The following is a 20,417-nucleotide window of genomic DNA, read 5'->3' on the forward strand; positions in this document are numbered from 1 at the left end:
TAAGGCTCGTTTGCTAATGCTGTATAATAATTAATATTCATATATGCCAGCCATGTTGAGCTATACATAAAAATTAGCCAGCTAGAGGAGCTTACACAAAGGGACCACAAGGAGCTAAAGGCCTCTTACCAATCCTCCAAATTTTCAAACAGGCATGGTTGGGCGCGGGGGTGAAAGAGAGCCCATACATTGCTAACAGGGCCATTGAAGAGTAGGGACCTATGTTTTCACAAGGTCATAGTTTGATCTTGACAATACTGTAGTGTCTTCTCAACACACCCTCAGTCACTGGATAGGGAACAAATTCAATTCACATTTAAAGGGAAACCTGCAGAATCTGCTCTTTTCAAAACAATATGTGATCCAAAAATAAGGTTGTCCTTCAAAAATTCACACTTCTCTGAATTTTGCAGGGAGTTCTCCTGCTGTGTACAAAATGCATACACTAGGGTAAATTGTGCATAAAATATATTCATGGAAATGACATCATATGAGGAGAAATTGCATACAGAATATGAGGAATTTGCACTAAAATGCTGCTGAATTTTCATGAGAACTTTTTTTAAAAAGCCACAAATGATATGGAAATGTGGAGAATGTAACAAGACTGTGAAAAATAAAAAGCAGGGAACAACCAACATGGTCAGATCCACCCATCCCTATCATTGGAGCCCACGTTCACAACTTAATGAATGTTCTGGCACATATGTCAGTCCATTTATTATATGGAATAATTAACAATTCTCACAAAAGCAAGAAGGTCCTGAGATTGCCCTCTAATATCAACCTTGACCAACATGCTGAAATCCTCCAACATGTTCAGGACAAAGGCAAGAATCATTTGCACAATTTCCCCACTACCAGCAACAGCTTGTATTTGTGGAGGATTAAACTATTTCTCCCCTCTCAACAATTAGCTGCGGCAAAGTCTGAGACCCCCCCCCCTTGATATTCAGTACAGTGGTGTACTGCGGGGACATAGTAAGCTGCCTTATACTGAGTCAGGCTATAGGTCCATCTAGTCAGTATTGTTTATACCAGAGGCACCAGTTTACGCAGGATGTCAGGAGGAGATGGTGGCTCCTCCTCCTCTAGGCACTGCCAGCAGCAGGAGGCTGCTTCAAACCTTCCCCTCCGTGGCAGGAGGAGAAGGAGCCGGCCACTGGAGCCACACCATGCTCAGCTCCACATATTGCCTCCATGCGAAGGTGGGGGGCAAAATGGTTTGGCCCCCTGGAGCTGGCACCCCTGCTTTATACTGACTGGCCATGGCTCTCCAGAGTTCCAGGCAGAAGTTTCCTCCAGGCCTACCTGGAAATGCCAGGAATTGAAACTGGGCCTTTCTTCATGCAAAGCAGTTATAGACCATTGTATTTTGAGTCAGAGGTGTCAGAGGAGAGACATGCAAAATGGGTCGGGGATGGGCTGGAGGGAAAGCAGGAAGAATTCTATGTTGACTGGGGTCGGATTCATTTTTGGACAAACTAGGCTGCAATGCAAACTGTACCCATCAAACTTGTGCAAAGCTGGTGGCTAGAATGGGCTTCCGTCTGATGTGGGCTGTGCCATGGCACAGAGGGAGGGGCCAGGGAGGTGTGCATGACATTTCTCTCTCTCTCTCTTGATTTCTATGAGGAAGTTCAGCTCTGTTTCCTTTCCCTCTCTCTGCACAATTTGAAACAGGAAGCTGAGTGAGCAGCTGCTTCTGCTTCTGAGCACTACACACAGACAGCTCTGGGATCTCCACACAAGTTGCTGGTTGGGTGGTTATCGTTATTTTTAAATTAACATTTGTTTTCATTTTGTTTCGGGACGGGCTCCTTTCCTCGCGAGTCAAGGCATGGATCAGTGCTGGTACCACGGGACCATCACTCGCTCGAGAGCTGAGGACCTGCTCTCTAAAGTAGGCAAGGATGGAAGCTTCCTTGTGCGGGCCAGTGAGTCCATCCCCTCAGCATACGCCCTGTGCTTGCTGTAAGTATGGCTTGTGCATCCACTGTACTCAGCGGCTCCTCTCCTCCTTCTGCAGCAAGCCGTGCATGGAGCTAAAGTATGACCTGGTCTCTCTGTATGTGACAGGTGAAGTTTGCTGCTCAACTGGAGGCAGCAAAAGAACTTGGGTGTATGGCTGGCATGACAGAATAAGCTACATGAGAATAGTTGCAACACATGAGCAGATTTAAAGAGAGAGAGTGGCAAAAGTGCTATTTCTTAAACAATTATGTAGGTAGCAGTAAGGTTTCATCTTGTTGCATCTATGGTTTGTTTTTTTGTAAGGTTTCCATTATGTCACTGAGGCTGCAGTCCTTTGCAGTAAGTGTCATTGAACTTAATGAAATTTACTTCTGAGTAGGCATGTACAGGATTGGACTGATAATTTGGAGCCCACCAGTTCATTCTCTCCCTCTCTGTCTCTCTAGTTAATATAACCATAACAGGGTTTTGTTTTTGTTTTTTGCATAATGGGCACTACAAACATGCTGGTTTTCTGAATAACTCCTCAGACATATTTAGAGGGTGTACATAGTTTGGAGGCTACTGCAGTGCAGAGGCATAGCTTGAGGGGTGCCGTGGGTGCTGCGGCCCCGGGCGTAATTTTGAGAGGGGGCACCTTGGCTGCGGCACTTGTGCCTGGCGCAGCTCTGCCCCCAGGTCAGGCCTGACTGGATAGCGGACAGCAGGTGGAGATTGGGCAGCAGCTTCCTTGCCTGTCCCCTACCCTGAACCGTGGCACGCAGGCGGGCACCCTGCCCGCCCGCCGCAGGCAGTGCAGGCATACGCTCCACCGCTCTGCAGTGCACAACTGAGAAGAAGTGTATCTGAAGAAGTGTGCATGCACACGAAAGCTCACACCAATGACAAACTGAAGACTGGAAACTCTAGTTTGTTAAGGGTGCTGAGAGTTGTTAGGAGACGCCTCGCGGTGCTACAGTTCTCACCACCCTTAACAAACTACAGTTCCCTGAATTCTTTGGGGGGAGGGAGCCAAGTCTGTTAAGTAGGCATGAGAATGCATTAAAGGAATGTTTTGGATATGACCCTACTGAGGGGGCTGGGAAATCAGCTATATGGACTGTGCAACTGACTGTCGCTGTCAGGGATACAAAGTAGTTGAGACTAGCAAAGGCTGAAGCATGGAGATCAATCACAGGCACTTCATATTAGAGTTGCAGAGGCAGACCCTTCCCAAGCCAAGTTTGTGGTTGTAGAGGTAAAACATGGCTTAACATGAATGGGACATTTGGCAAAATTCAGGAAGTTTGAATTAAGAATTTCTCAGACCTTGGAAACTGGAAGGTAGCACCTCAGATGTTTGGAGAGAAATCCCCAATCATCAAGAAATATGAATATTCTTTGATGGCATAGGCTGACGGATCATCACCTGCTCCATGAAGGCCCTGTTTGCAGTCACCTAGATCACCCACCTTTGATCTCTCCTGTTTTTTCATATCCTTAATTCAGCAACTACTCACAGCAAAGAACATGCATCAATTTCCCTTGGTCTGTTTCTGAGCTGGAATTTAGCTGGACTGGAAGCAATTTAGAAGTGGGGAGTCTACACTGTTGCTTTAGGAATCTTAAGATCAATCAGTAGATTTGTTCCCTGCTGCGGATGCCTATTGGCTTCCACTTTGCTCTGCTAAGTAAAACAAATATTAGAGAAATACCACAAGCTTTCTTTCATCCATATGAAACACAACACTGTAGCATTGGGGAAGTGGAAAAAACACTATCTTAAATGTCAGCATAACCACATCTCCTTAGAGCTGCCACTTACAGATTGCCAAAGAAGAGGAAATGCATTACAAGAAAAAGAAGAAAAAGGATGAATGAGGACACAGATTTGCATAAAATGTGCACATGCTAATTTGTGTGCATATATGCAAATTTAGAAATAATTGTTATGATAAAACTACAAATATATCTTACCACAGTGAGGGGAAATGGTGATGAGGTGTCTACTGTCCAAGTGAGGAACTTCAAGGTCCCTGCTCTCCTTCCTTATGGCTATTTAACTTTAAACTGCACTTGGACAGGGCACTCTTTCAAGGAGTGGAATGTCGTCTGCAAAGTGGGCCCTCCCCCCATGCCTTCTAAAACCTACCTGCACAAATGTGGAAGCCTAAAAGTATTCCTTTTTTTAAAAAGGAACACTGGGCTTCCCAGGAACCATGCTTGTGTTTTGCAGTACAGCCATAGCCATGCATTGAAACAAAAAATTCCAGTCAAGATATGAAAAAGGCCTAAATTAGCAGCCAAAATCCATTTATAGACTCCAGAATATAAGCATATGATCTACAAATTGCTTGACGCATCAACACTTCTTGGCATGCTAACATTTAAATGTGGAAACATAGACCCAGCTTTAGGTATCTATGTTTAAAAAATTTGATCCAATGAGCAGTATATTAGTGGGGTCCTGAAATGTTGGAGGGCATATGGGGTGTGTGTGTAAGTAATTTGTGTTTTTTTTTTAAAAAAACGACAACCTGTAAACTAAAAGACCTATCCTATGCATGTTTCTTCAGAAGCAAGTCCCACCAAGTTCAGTGGGGCTTACTTCCTAATATATGTGTTAAGAACTGCAGCTTAAACTAAACCCACAGAATCTATAAGGCTGTCTGAGGCTTTTGATGGGCTTCCTGACTTGAAATCATTTCAATAATTTCAATCAAATCAAGGTTCTAAATGCAATTTTTGGCATTCAGGGGGTACCCCCATCAGCTATTTTATGAAGGGACCACCGGTACTTCCAGTAATATAAGAATATGATTATGTCACTTTTAATATTATAGATTTAAAATATTTCATATTTCATATGTGAGATGGTTTGGCTGAAGAAATAGTAACTGCCCAAATGATATCCGGTGAGTATCATGGCTGAGTGATGATTTGAACCTGGATCTCCTCCAGCCTAGTCCAGGACTCTAGCCATCTGGAGGACACCAGGCTGAGAAAGCTTTCAAGGAATCATTTTAACGAAGTATTACAATTGGATTGTGCAACCAAGAACCAATACTGCTTACTTGTTAGTCAGGTGGTCAAGTTATATGACTTTTATCTAGATATCTAGATTTCTAATTTCTGATGTGTCAGTTGCTAAACTGGAATTTATGATGTGGGTGGGAGATATCTTTGTTTGGTGATCTTTATTTAACGGCAGATGTTAAGAGTGCTTCCTGATGAACTGTAAAATTATTTCATTGATCTGTCTAGATTAGGACTAAGGAAAGCATATACGTTGCTATGTTTCAGTTATGCCCTCTACTTTTTGATATGGGACATCATAATATCCCATATAACTTAAGATGCTGTGTTTGTGGTGAGGAAGCAGGAGAAAAGCTTCTTCTGCCTGCTGTTGAAGGAGCACATCAACTGATCAAAATCAGAGGAATTAGCATTTTAGTTGTAATGGCAACAAAGAAGTCACAGAAATGTGTCCATGTTTGCCTTGGCTGCTGTACAACGATAACAGCAATTTCTGGGTGATCATGTGGTCACCCATGTGGAACTGGCTATATATGATCTTTTAGGTTACATCTATGATTGTGGCCAATGCTAGCACTACTCAGAGCAGACATGTCTAAATCAGGTTCATGAATTTAAATGGGTCTACTTTGTGCAGGACTTAGTTGGATGCAAGGCATGATTTTTTAAAAATGTTATTTTATGTGTTAATTTCATTAACATATGTATTTTTATGCACATCTTGCCTCAATACACACATTTTATATGCATTATTTGGTTAAACAACTGCATCCTTAAATTTGGAGAAGTGCAAGTTTCAAAGGTAGCTGTGTTTCACTTTGCGTATCGTTACAGAAACTGCAAATTAGGTAGGCAACTTTTTATCATTATAGCAAATGAGTGACACAAATATATTCGGAACTGAACAGACTGTCTGGACATTCAGTGTTTAACAGTTTGTGACGTATATCATGCTTCAATGCAGCAGTTCTTGTAAAAGTTCTCAAGCAAAGCGTAAGCTAAAAATGTGGTTTTGTAACATACGTCAAAATAGCTTATTGATAAGAATTCAGGGGGGGGATGAGACAGCTTGCTAAATAAACCCTTTCAATGGACTAGTTTGTCTAGCTAAAGTGTTCAAAGCTTAACAACAAACTAAATTATAAGAGAGAATAAAGGTCCTATAGTGCTTACAGTGAAGGAAGAAGTAGTAATTTTCCTAGCATGATCTGAGATGGAAATAAAAATTTGAATAAAGACAGATAGCTGCACTAGTACGTTCTCTGAGCTCTTCCTGTCTTTAACAGAACTGCCTGTAGCTAAAAAAAAATAAGGTGGTGGTGGTTGTTGTTTTAAAAAATGTATAAGTGCCCTTAAGATTCATTAGCACTTTGACTACAATGCTGTCAGGAAAGAACAGAGCATGGAAGAGGGCCACATCTGAAAGTGAATAGACATTCTAGGGCATATGGAGGGTTTACATTTAAAACAGAACCACAATAACTGCAAAAAGATATTTAATTGTCATGTGTGAAAATACCTTCAGAAAACTGTCTGCATCAAAGCCCACAGTCAGAAGTGAGAATCCCTCAGATATTCTAATCATGCTGGTTGAATAGTTCCAGCCCCAAGCAAAGCATCCAATTAATTGTCCTTTTTGGAGGTGAGATGTCCTTGGAACTCCCAACACTCCCATCACTATAGAAGTCTGGAAATTAAGCCGAAAAACTGTTGGTTTTTTTTTTTTAATGGCTCTTTCTGATTATTTCTACTCTTCGGATAAAACTCTATCTTCTGCTCTTTTCCCCCCTGAGTTAAAAATAATAATAAACAGAAACAGAACAGAAGGGGAATACTGTATATCAGTTTTTCAAAAGCATGAATGCATCTGAATTGACAGAGTGCAGCCACACACATTCAGTTTAAGTCTCACACATTCAGAGCCTAAATAGATGTGAAATGTTGCATTTGTTGAATCACATATCTGCCAGGATTGCATATAAAGGGAGGGTGGTAATAGGTCTGATTTTTACATAAAAAGTGTCCTGTGGATTAAAGGAGCTGAACCCCCGCCCCCATTATATCCCTGAAATCCATTTATCTGAATCCTTTTCTCCCCCAGTCTGGTGCTGATACTGGGAAGTATACTGCATAGGGATAAAACTGCTTAGGGTTATGGGCCAATATAAGTCAACATCCGCTTAAAAAAACCCTCTGGAAACTGCCTCATGAAAGATGTTCTACATCTTCAGTGTAATTACCTAATGAGAGCTGAATTTATCACAATAGGAAAGGCAAAACCTAAAATAAAATGAGCATTAGACTTGAGCTACAATCCTATACCTAGTTACTTAGAAGAAATCCCCATTAAAGTCAGCGGGGCATGTTCCTAAGTAGACATGCAAAGAATCAAGCAGCATATTTGGGGAGAGTGGTTCAAGACCAACCAAGAAGCTCACTAGTTGATGTGATAAATTCCCACCTGAATATGGAATGCAAAACATAGGGTGTGTTTTAAAAATATGGAATTGTGTTTGTTTGTTTTTTAAAAAGGGATGTTAAAAACCACAACAATAAACCCAATAAAAAATTTTCATTAGGGTTTAAATAAGTTTGTGAAAAGTGAAACTTCTACTCCCAAACGATTCAAGTACAGATCCTTCCGAAATATTTATATGAAATTCTGTAGACATTTACAAGGTTTCCAATGACTATACTATAGTTGCATCCATAAAATCTCACAATCCACATTTTATTATTCTTGAAGTTGCAGAAACAGCCCAAACTCTTTGGATCCGGCTGAGGTAATGCTGTTTCACACCCATGTTGTTCTCTACACTTGGATGTCTCTCGGTAAAGAGCAGTGGGTAGAATTAATCTTGGCCTGTGGGCAAACCAATTCCCTCCCTAGTCCTCAACTCTTCAGTCATATTACTGATGAGCTGCTGGGGAGTAGGGATGGGGAAGAAACTGGGTTTGAATTTAAATAAGAAGAACCTACCTAATTTGCAGTTTCTGAAACAATATGCAAACCGAAACACAGCTACCTTTTGAAACCCACACTTCTTCAAATTTTATGATGTGCATAAAAGTGTGCATACATTAGTGAAAATAGCATATAAAATACATTTTATTAGGGGAAATTTCTTGCAAAAATGTGCCCATTAGGAGAAATTTGAACTAAAATGCTGGCACATTTGGACTTTAAAAATAAATTCACAGAATGATGTGGAAATATGGAGAACTGAATTTAAGATTTTTAAAAAGAGAGAAATAGAGAAAATGAGATTGACAGATTCGTCCACTTCTAGTGTGGTATAGTGGTTAGAGCAAACTTTCCCAACCTTGGGTCCCTAGATATTGTTGGACTACAACTCCTATCATCCCTGACCACTGGTCCTGCTAGCTAGGGATGGTGGGAGTTGTAGTCCAACAACATTTGGGGACTCAAGGATGGGTTACTTGTGTCAGACTAGCATTGTGGAGGCTAGAGATCCATCACTGAGTGACCTTGAGTCAGTCACTGTTTCTCAACATAATTTACCTCACAGGGCTTTTGTGGGAATAATGCAGGGGGGGGGAGGCGCAGGGAGAACTATGTATGCCACTTTGTGTTCTTTGGCAGAAAAGTATGAGATAAATAATTTAAATTAAATGAAATAAAAAAATTCCTTCAGTAGCACCTTAAAGACCAACTTAGTTGGTCTTTAAGGTGCTACTGAAGGAATTTTTTTATTTTGCTTCGACTCAGACCAACACGGCTACCTACCTGTAACTTAAATTAAATGAATTACTTCCCATTCTCAGCCTGAGATTGTAAACCTGGAAATAAGCCCCACTGCATTCAATGACATAGACTCATGAGTGGAGCAAAACGTTACTTAAAAGCACATTTAAGCAAGAAAATAATTGTAGGCAATCACAAACAGAGATGTATGGTGAATCCCAAGGAAAAGAATTCTTGAATTTAGAGAAGTTTTTAAAAAGAACAAGAAGCAAAATGGCTTTGTCAAAGAAAATAAGCACCAGCACAAATACACCGAGGGCTTTCATCTGGCACCTGCATAGCTCCTTATTCAAAGGACTTCTGGCCCTTTCATTTTCAACAACCAGAGGTTTTAATTAAGCTCTCATATTATTAGGCACCCCAGAGAGACAAAAGTCTTTAATGCCATTCTAGTTCCTCCCAGTGTATACAGCAACAGACCCTTCCATACTTCTCCCCGCATTTACCTCAGCTGCTCACAGACAGATGGGAGTGATCTAGTAGTGAGGAGGGGGAGAAGCTTAGAGCCTGTGGTTGTTCATGTGGGGATTAAGGCCACATCCACACCACACATTTAAAGCACATAGCTTCACCCAAAAGAATTATGGGAACTGTAGTCTGTTAAAAGTGCCGATCATTGTAGCTTTGTGAAGGGTAAACTACAGTTCCTAAGATTATTTGGGGGCAGCCATATGCTTAAATGTGCATTAAATGTATGGCGTGGATATGCTTTCTGTGTGAGAAGCCCTTTCTTTACCCATGTCTCAGAAAGTAAAACCCACTAGTTCACTTTTAGGGGTTCCTTACTTTGAGGTGTTCAGCCTGGTGGATTTGCCTCTGTTTTCGATCACACTAAGAGAGCAGCAATGTTGGAGAAATATTTGTGTAGAATGTTTTCCCATGACATTTCTGAAAACCGTCTTGACAAATCCTGAGATGATCTGCTTGCTCTTATTTTCTGGAAGTGATGAAGAAGCAAATAGAATGGTCTCTTACTGAACAGCTAGTCATTCTCAGCAGAAATTCTGCTTTGACTCTGAAAATTTTGCAGAAGACAGTGTCTTTCAAAATATGTGATTATGGCTGGAGACAGATGATGTACTTTATGACAAGTGGCACATTCAAGAGCTAGTATTTTGATTAGAATTGATGCAACCACAGAATTTTTTTCAATTATATGTATGTCTCTGCTGCATAAGTGATTAGTTTCCCATTTTGAAACAAATAACCTCCTCTCTCGTTGCTAAACAGCAGTTTCTGTCCTAAGTGACATTGTGATTTGATACTTTTATCCGTAATCATGGCCATGGCCAAAAAAAGTGGCGGATGCAAAAATGGTCTTAGGTTCTTTGGTGGATTTTTGTAAAGTAATCTGTCTTTCCGCTAATTCCACTTTTCAATAAGATGGAAACCTACACCCCCCCCCCCTGCCCCATGTCTGCAGGCATCATAGCTTTGCAATCAAAGGCACAAGCCCTTAGAGGTTCTTTTTGATTAATTGGACAATTTAAAAGAGAAGAAAATGGATGGAGAGAGATAAATGCCAAGTCCAAGCCAGAAAGTGGAAACCATTCCACCTGTCCTGGGAGCCCCAATCAATAGAATTCCAGGCCAACAAGATGTTAAAACTCAAATATGTTAAAACTAATACATATGGAGCCATTCCAACAACATATCCCTTTCCCTCTCTTACTGCTAACAGCTTGCTGAACATTTCCTTGCCCCCAGCTCAGTTCATTAGCTGTCATCTGTGGCATAGGAGAAATGCGATGACGTCCGCTCTTACTTGATGTAACACTAGGCATTATCAGTGGAAACGGGAAAGAGAAATGCTGAACAGCTCTGTATAGCTTGTAAAGTCTGATCAGGCCCTCAGACTCAATATTCCAGGTATACTAAGAACTTTGGAATTTCAGAAACAGCCTTTGAAATCACAAGATGGACTTGAATAATGGTGACATTTGAAAACACAATAAACATGGGGTCACTGTACAACCTTCCTGATGATAATGTATCAACATGACATTTTCAAGCTTATTTTTGCAACTTCAAGAGTCAGGAATGGGGTGAGGCAGTTAGATCTCAAGGGGAAAATAAAAACAAAGTTCTCAGACTGATCAAGTTGGCCGTGTATGCTTCAGACCAGAAGCGGGGAACCTTTGCTTCTCCAGACATTGCTGAATTATAACTCCCATCAGCCATGATCATTTGTCATGCTGGCTGTGGCTGATGAGAGCTCAAGAACATTGGGAGAGGCACAGGTTTTTTTACCCCTACAGATTATCAACACAACAATAAACACTGTGGTCAATGTATCTTGCCAGAGTTACCTTTTCTTCTTCTAACATCCTCTCCTCTTATATGTCCCAGGTATCGGAACTGTGTGTATACCTACAGGATTCTACCAAATAAAGAACATAAGCTAGTTATCCAGGTAAGCCCCCGTTTAATGCTAAATATGGCACTTTAGTTTCACATTCTATTGTCTTATACGAGAAATATATCATAAGAGGGAGGACAAGGATGATGGGAGCTTTAGTCCAAGAACATCTGAAGGGCCACAGATTTACCATTCTTGTTGTAGAGGGATCTCAAATATGATACTAACCAGAGACAATGGTGAGTAGTGTGTTGGTAAACAAAATGTTGAGGAGGGCAGTGGAAGTGCAGTGTTGCCCTAGTGTCAGTAGCTCTGGGTATTTTCAATTTATTCACAGTGGATTCCCTAACTGCAGGCAACCGATTACCATGGAGATGTTTCCTAGGCTATGCAATAAATAGTGCTGATTACTCTGCAAAGCCATATGCAGTCTCATTTTACACTCTACTGCACAGTGTGCAATTGGAAGGTACCTTTGAGGTTACCGAGTCTAACCCTTGGGGTCCCTTCCAGCTCTACATTTCTATAATTCTATGATTGTAGAAAGACTGCTATCATGGAATAGCCCAGCTGTGGTGATTCATGCATTGGTAACCTCAATGCTTTATGACTGGACAAAACGCTGCAGCTGGACTGTTGATGGGGAGAGACAATCACCAGCCAGGTTCAACATTCTTGAGTAAATTAACAAGGCCCTTAATGGTATGGATCCAGGTTATCTGAAGGGACACCTGTTCCTGATCCACTGAGACCTTTATGGGAGTCTCTGATGGTGGTCCCCCATGGCTCAGGTGCGCAACTCATAACTACCAGAAGCCATGCATTCAGTGAATTGGACCCAAACTCCCAACTGAGATTTGACAGCAGGGACCCTCCTTGCTGACCTTCAAGTGAATGACTAAAACTTTCTTGTTCCAGCTGGCATTTTAAGGTAGTGTTTGGTCTTGTGATAATTCTTTATTGCTTTATTCTCCCATTTTCTGTGGATTGTTTTTTATGCATGCCACTTAGAAATTCAAATAATTAAGCAGTATATAAATGTCTAAAATAAATAAGTTTCAGCCTATAAACTTCTCTTCTTTGGGCTAAACACACACAGTCCTTTCAACCATTCCTTGTAGAACCATCCACAATCCTACCTTTTCCCCACCATGGGACACCAGAAACCACTGACTACACTTGGCCTCTGATTTCCAGATGCAGTATTTTCTTCCCTTTGGGGAAGGCCTTTCTATAATCCAGCTTTTCTGTTCAGTGAGTCTTCTGGGGGAAGGAGAATGCCTTAGGCGCATCCTAAGGGCAATCCCATACTGTGCTATACTGTGATTGAGTATGGGGGGGGGGATTATATGATTTTTTAAAAAAATTCAAGCATGACAAAGTTGCAGGTGTCTGGTCCATTTATGTGAGATGGGAAACTGCTTTACCTGTTGCCATGCATCATTCTTCTTGCATCATTTGACCTAACGCAGGGATGTGACTGGGCTGCTCATACACTTGAATAATTGCCTTTTATGCCCACCGTTATTCATAAGCACTTCATACATCCAATGTCGTCTAAGGATATCCTTCCCATTCCTGGCATAGAGGGGCTCTGGTTTTGCTCTCCTTCAGCACTTCCTGACCTCAAGATTCCATGGTAGTTTCTGGCCTTGCACAGACTGATGAAAGCTTTGCGCATCTGGTCACTTTTTTTCCTGTTCCGCCTCTGAGGTCAGGACTCTGTGTAACAGGAAATCGATGACACACAGTGTGTAGTTCGAAAGCAGCCCAGCAACTGTGACTCATTGCTCACCAGATGAAGCTGAAACTGTAGGATGCTTATGTGTTCTTATCACACTAGAACCTATCAGCTTGCTGGAGAGTTGATGGGGCCTGATAAACATGAAGGTGCTTTTCCTATTGGAGTCCCCACTGAAAACATAAGAACTGTGCTACATGTTAACAGGGCCAGGCTGAAAGTCACATTGTAATAAATGGAGCCTTGTGTTCAGAACCTATTTGGATATCTCTCTCTCTCTCTCTCTCTCTCTCTCTCTCTCTCTCTCTCTCTCTCTCTCTCTCTCACACACACACACACACACACACACACACACACACACACACTTCTCCAAATGAATGTTCTGAATAACTCTCAGGTTTAGGCGCATTAACAGAATTCCAATTATGAAAAAAGAAATTCATAGAAGCATAGAATTAAAGAGTTGGAAGCGACCACGAGGGTCATCATCTTTTTTGCCCAGTGTGGGGCTCAAACCCACAACCCTGAGCCCAAGAGTCTAATGCTCTACCAACTGAGCTATATAGCCACAAGCTAACAAGAAAGGTAGCATGATGCTGAAGCCATGAAGTCAGCCATTGTAACTGATGTTTTATGAGAGTCCTGGAAGGGTCTTGCAGACATATCAATATTAGCATGCACTAGGCAGGATGCCAGAGATTGACCCTAGGACCTTCTACCACTGAGCTATGGCCCTTCCAATTTATTAATTTTAGTATTTTTAAACTTTAAACTTCCTTGGGTACCTTAGCAGAAAGGTATTATACAAATGCAATAAACAAACAAACAACAAAATACATTAAAATATAAAACATAACAAAAACAGCTATAAAATTTTGCTCCTGCCTAAGTAAAAAGATTCAGTCAACAATCACACCAGTTTCCCCCCCTCCTGGTCTGTGCAGATATATGTAGTATATTCCCCTAATTAGTATGATTAGTAATGGTAGCTTGGAATTGATCCTGTATTTCCTGCAACTGGCCTTGTCACTGATGTCATAGACAGAATTTTATTTTATTTTCCTGTGCAAATGAGACACAGTGTCAGGTCTCTAATGTCAGTTCTTTGTGGAAATGGGAATAAGGGCTGTACTGGGAAGCATGCCAGTTCCTGCACTGGAATTTTTGCCAGTCCACCCTCCCTAGCTTACTGTTTTAACAACCTGATAATGACCTTAGGAAGCTATCCTTCAATTGTTTAAAAATTATGTGACTTATCCTGCACACAGCTGATGGCTGTTTGACATGAGATAATGTAGGGCTGCTATATGTCCAAAATTTCCCGGACATACACAGAATACTGTGGTCAAAAGCAGTGTCTGAGCGGAAATCAGCTATATGTCCGCGAAATTCCAGACATATGGCAAGCCATGTTGGCAGTGCCGTTTTTGCCAATTCTCATAAATAATAGTTCAAAATACAGTGGTACCTCGGTTTGCAGTGCAAGACAGGAGTGCCTGGCATGCTATGGTCCAGGGAGTCACGAAGAGTCGGACACGACTAAACGACTAAACAACAACAACAACACCTCGGTTTAAGAACAGTCCAGTTTAAGAACGATTTGGTCTACAAACTCCATAAAACCGGAAATAGTGTCTCGGTTTGAGAGCTTTATTCCTCCGAGCCGGCAGGCCCACCACTTGCCTCCTTGATCCATGCCCATCTTGGCTGATTAGGGAGTGCCCAGACGTTGCGTGGATCCCCCTGGTTGAAATTATTGATTTGTCCCTTGGCACGGGACATTCCCAGAGAAGCTGAAGGAAGCAGTGGTGTGTCCGCTCTTAAAGAAAACTTCATTAGATCCTTTAGATCTATCCAATTACCGCCCAGTTTCGAATCTTCCGTATCTGGGTAAGGTAACTGAGAGAGCGGTTGCTGAACAGCTTGGCAGGTTTCTGGAGGAAACATCGACTTTAGATCCATTTCAGTCCGGTTTCCGTCCTGGTTTCTGGACCAAGACGGCTCTGGTCGCCCTAATGGATGATCTCCGTAGAAAACTGGATCGAGGCGGGTCGGGACTGCTGATTCTCTTAGATTTGATATGGTCGATCATGATCTTCTGGACCATCGCCTCGCCGACGTGGGGATACAGGGCACAGTCCAACAGTGGCTGTGCTCTTTTATCTCTGGTCAGGGACAGAGGATGGCGCTAGGGAGGGAGTTGTCGTTGCGCCATTCCTTGGTGTGTGGAGTGCTGCAGGGCGCAATCCTCTCCCCAATGCTTTTAAACATCTTTATGCACCCCCTTGCCCAGATTGTCCAGAGCTTTGGGCTGGGTTGTCACCAATATGCTGATGACACTCAGCTCTATCTGCTGATGGATGGCCACACTGACTTGGCCCTGGACACACTGACCAAATGCTTGGAGGCTGTGGCTGGATGGTTTTGTGGGAGCCGATTGAAACTAAATCCTTCAAAGACAGAGGTCCTCTGGCTGGGTTGGGATAGCATGGGGGATGAGGGACCAACTCCCTTCTCTTGTGGGGGCCCAATTAGTTCCAGTGCCTTCCATTAAGAGTTTGGGTGTAATCTTTTACGCCTCCCTTTCCATGGAAGTGCAGGTTACAGCAACAGCTAAGGCAATATTTTTCCATCTTCACCGCATTAAGCAGTTGGTCCCTTACCTCTCCCACCCCGATACGGCCACAGTGATCCATGCAACGGTCACCTCCAGGCTTGACTACTATAATTCGCTCTACGTGGGGCTGCCCTTGAAACTGTCCCAGAAACTCCAGCGGGTGCAGAATGCTGCAGCGAGGCTCCTCATGGGATCTCTGCCATGGGAGCATATTCACCGAGTGCTTTACCAGTTGCACTGGCTCCCAGTGGAGTATAGGGTCAGGTTCAAGGTGCTGGTTTCTGGTGGAATGCTCTGTCCCATGAGACTAGGGCCCTACAGGATTTAACCTCCTTCTGCCGGGCCTGTAAGATTCTGCCTGGTCTTTAATTTGAACTCAGCCTGATCTTTTATTTCCCTTCTCTCCCCCCCCCCCTTTTTATGAAGATTACCTGCTCTGGGATCCCACAGCTAATTTTCCCCTGGCCTCCTCGCTGGCCCAAGTAGGACTAGCCCTGGTAACTATCTAATGTTTATTGGATGGATTTTCCCCAAATTGATTTTTGATTTTTATTGTTATTCATGCTTTTATATTGTATTTTATGCTGCTTTTATGTTGTATTACAATTAAGTGTTTAAAATTTGTTGTTAGCCACCCTGAGCCCGGGTTTCTGTACCGGGAAGGGCGGGGTATAAATAAAATTTTATTATTATTATTAAGAACGGAATCCAAATGGTGGAAGTGCACCGGCGGTGGGAGGCCTCATTAGGGAAAGCGTGCCTCGGTTTAAGAGCGGTTTTGGATTTAAGAACGGACTTCCAAAATAGATTAAGTTTGTAAACTGAGGTGCCACTGTAGCTCCAAAACTTTTTGAAATATGGCAACCTTAAAACATGTAGGAGCAGTAACTGAGTTGGCTCACACAATTATTATTTGTTAATGCAAGTAGTTCTGATTCTCTCCTGCCACGCCTTCATTGTGACAAATGTAATATGGCGCCCAGGCAAGCAAGAATGCTGTCTGTACCAATTCCATTTCACAATATTTTCCCATATGAGCACAAACACTTGGAGACAACTCTGCTTTGCTCCCATGGGGAGCCGAAGCACTGTGTTAACCAGTTTCATATTTTCAGTATTGAAAACCAAGACTTCATTCAGTTTTCAGCTTGTGTATATTGACATTTTGTTCCATCATTTTTGGAAATGTCATATTTGAAAGCCTTTTTACACAGCTACCAGTTATGCTCATTTGCTTACATGGTGAAGGAGCAAATGAGAACTGAACTGAGTGGAGAAAGTCAGCTACTCACAGCAAGACCAAGAGCCCCTGGCTTATCTCTCTGGCGTCCTGGGGAAAATAGCCATGCAAAAGATGAGTAGGATCCATCCCATAGAAGAACGTAAAGGTAAAGGGACCCCTGACCATTAGGTCCAGTCGCAGACGACTCTGGGGTTGTGGTGCTCATCTCGCTTTACTGGCTGAGGGAGCCGGCTTTTGTCTGCAGACAGCTTCCGGGTCATGTGGCCAGCATGACAAAGCCGCTTCTGGCGAACCAGAGCAGCGCACGGAAACGCCGTTTACCTTCCCGCCGGAGCGGTACCTATTTATCTACTTGCACTTTGACGTGCTTTTGAACTGCTAGGTTGGCAGGAGCAGGGACCGAGCAACGGGAGCTCACCCCGTCGCGGGGATTCGAACCGCCGACCTTGCAGGAATACAAAGAGGATTGCCTTTCTCCCCATGAGCCTGTCTGTCAGTTGGGGATAGATGGATCAGATTGTTTACATTCTGTGTTACTTCTGTATACACTCAATCATAGGTCTGTTCCAACCTGGGTTTGGTGGGAAAAAAATTAAGCACCAAAAATGCATTAAAATTGTATGCATTTTCTACACTTTTTTTTGCTGAGAATTGTAAGGATACCCCTATTCACTTCCCAGAACTATAATTCTCAGAGTGGTTTAACAATCAATCCCTGGCAATTATGGGAACTGTAGCTCTGTGAGGGGATCAGGGGTCTCCTAACAACTCTCCACACTCTTAACAAGCTACAGTTCCCAGAATTATTTTGGGGAAGCCATGACTGCTTAAGTCGTGGAATAGTGCTTTAAATGCACAGTGCAGTTGGAGCCTAGGGATAGATACGGTATACTAAAGTAAGGAAAAGAAAACCTTGCACAGTTCAAACATTCCTGGTTCCTGTAGATTTAGGCTGCTGTTTCAGTATGACACTCTTGCAATTATAACCTCTGGATACTGAGTGTGTAAATAATCCCAAAGTGCTTTTGGAAGATGCTTCTGCCTTTTAGGAGATTCAGTTGATTACATATGTCACTGTGCATTACAGCTATTGCTACTACATATAAATCTTTCCATGCCTTGCATTTAGGAGTTCAGATTAACAGCATGCCAAAAAAAACCCCACCCCATTGCTATTTTAGCTTTTCAAATGACAGAACCACTTGAAAACGCAAAGAGTGGTGTTACTTGTCTTTATGCCAACACTTGTTGGAAAGAGGAAGTACCATGTGTTATTTAATTACAGTATTTTTTTTAAAAAAAACTAATTACCCATTCCCTAAGTACAGTATTTTAGACAATGTCGGCATGGTATGTTCCGTAAATGCTGTGCGCTTGTACTATAATGCATATGCTGGCAGATCATTATTTTTCAACTACACACATAGTCTCCTGCATAACTGTTTTAGGGCATACACTGAATAGTGTGTTCTAAATAGATTATTTTCAAATTTTAGGTGCTTATCAGAAGCATGCAAGCACCCATTTTCCTGGTAACCCAGGGCAACTAGAACATTTTCATAAACAACGGGATGTTATTTGGAAACCTGTGAAAAACATTTATTTTAAAAGCAAATTTCTGGCATTTATGAATGGGGAGGAAATGCAGTGTGCACCAATAACAACAGCTGCATGTGGCTACTTGGGGATGACCCCTTGGCATCTCTAATGTCAGGAAACGGAAAGGCAATGATGGTAATCGTCAATATTAGAGAAACTGTGAAAAGAGAAATTAGCTAAGATATATATTTCACATGATGTACTCTTAATAGGAAATTTGAAAATGATAGAAGATTATGACATGCAATTTATTTTAGTAGAAAACAATGGTTTGTATCCAACAAAATCCTCCCACTTGCAAAAAAAAAACACCAAAACCAACCATGCTCCCTCTCCGTTCTCCATACCGTACATGCACCCCACACCCCAGATTTGCTCCAGAGAGTTGGGGGAACCACTAGAATAGAATTTTCTGGAGCGAGGGTGGCATGGGAAGAGGAATGGGAGAGGAACTCCTATTGAGCAGGTAGAAATCATTGCACTAATGGTAGAGCTTCGTTGCACACAATCCTGTGAACATGATTATTGTGAATAACTGTAGAAATAAAACAGCACCAGCACTGATAGATTGATGTGACTGCCTTTAAATTATGTCCCCAAACAAAATCAAAAGGGAGTTTATTGCATTCTCCATCTTTCGCTAAGATCTCAGTGGCTTGTGTCTTCAATATTGTGTTCTATAAGGACTTAGGAATAAGAGTGTAGGAATAAGAGTTATCCCAATTACCATGAACAGCAGAGGAGGTAAAAAATGCTTCCCGTCTGTGCCCACTTCAGGTTGTATATGCAGGTCGGGGGTTCATATGACAGACTTTTCCTGCATACAAAAATTCCCCCTCCCATCAAAAAATTAGATGTCAAAGGAAAGGCTTTTAGCCTAGACTTCTTTCTAGAAAGCTAGGTTTCTATCTAAAGGGGCATTCAGCCATGAGAACTGGCACCTCCAGTCTACGGTGGTGCAGCCCAGAAACAGGTTTACCTCATCTGCTGTTAGTGAGAACTTTTGTAGAAGATGAACATGAGATTTCGACACATTGGCTTTCAGGAACAGCTAAACCTCGGTACAAGTAATGAGCACAGCTTGCTGTCAGCCACACCAACAAAGCTCACACTCCCCCTGTCACCCTCATTCAGTTCCACTTTCCTTTCCACCCGCCAAGATGCATTTAAAATAGTCTAAACTTGCGGCTGGCTTGTATTTTGGGAAACAGCTTTTTCTTCCAGCTGCAAGTCCCATCTTAAGGTCACATTGCTGTGATAGGCTTCTGGAATTGCTTTGCCCAGAGTGGGTTTCGCAGGGCATTTAGTTCTAGTAAATGATGTTTACAAAAGCTTTAGTACCTTTAAAATACCATGCTGTGTGTTCATAAGATTGGGGGTGGGCAGCTTTTTGCCAGATATGGTTGTAGGGAGGTGCAAACTCATTTGCGGGGCTGAATCTGGCAGGGGAGGGTGGGGAGCAGGGCCTGCATAACCTTTCCCCCCTCCCCAACAGCTTTCTCTCTCCCCCCCCCAGCTTCCTTGCTTCAGGGGCAGCTATAGGTCCTTCCCCCTCACCCACTCAAACACACACTGAGGCAGCACACTCACCAGACTACTAATGCACATGTGCATTTTTGTGCATGTTCACCCACACATGAGCACGTCTAATCAAATGCTATCTCAGTGTTTCCTACCCACAGTAGGGGTGGGAAACCCACAGCCTGTTGCATCTTGGGACAGCCTGTCCCTTTTAGCCGCCTGAGGTGAATCTAGGGTTGCCAGAGTCAACAGAGGACAGGACTTCTGTGCCTTTAATTGCCCTGCTCTCTTTTGAGTCTGGAAACCTTAAAGAGAAACCTTTGTTTAATTTCCAAGCAAAGGGTCTGCTGGTTTCTCTTTAAGGTTTCCAGACTCAAAAGAGAGCAGGGCAATTAAAGGCACAGAAGTCCTGCCCTCTATTGACTCTGGCAACCCTAGGTGAATCAGGAAGCTGCCATCCCACCGCTGTCCCGCCACGCCCGAAGGCCCCTCCACCTCCTTTACATGAGTTGCAGGTGGTACTTGCAAAGCAGCAGCTATGACAGCTATTTTTGGTGAGATCTCACTTCTCCAGCTATTGGG

General features: G+C 42.5%; 1 protein-coding gene across 1 annotated transcript in view; it reads left to right on the plus strand.

The window, feature by feature from the left end:
- Nucleotides 1-1,783: 1,783 nt before the first annotated feature.
- Nucleotides 1,784-20,417, plus strand: part of INPP5D (inositol polyphosphate-5-phosphatase D) — a 59,946-nt gene continuing 41,312 nt past the window's right edge. The window contains exons 1-2 of the mRNA XM_060274655.1: nt 1,784-1,974; nt 11,105-11,168. Of these exons, the coding sequence (XP_060130638.1) occupies nt 1,841-1,974; nt 11,105-11,168 (198 nt within the window). The 5' untranslated portion in view covers nt 1,784-1,840. The remainder of the gene's footprint in view (nt 1,975-11,104; nt 11,169-20,417) is intronic.

Source organism: Zootoca vivipara, chromosome 5 (assembly GCF_963506605.1).
Source record: "Zootoca vivipara chromosome 5, rZooViv1.1, whole genome shotgun sequence".
Lineage (NCBI taxonomy): Eukaryota > Metazoa > Chordata > Lepidosauria > Squamata > Lacertidae > Zootoca > Zootoca vivipara.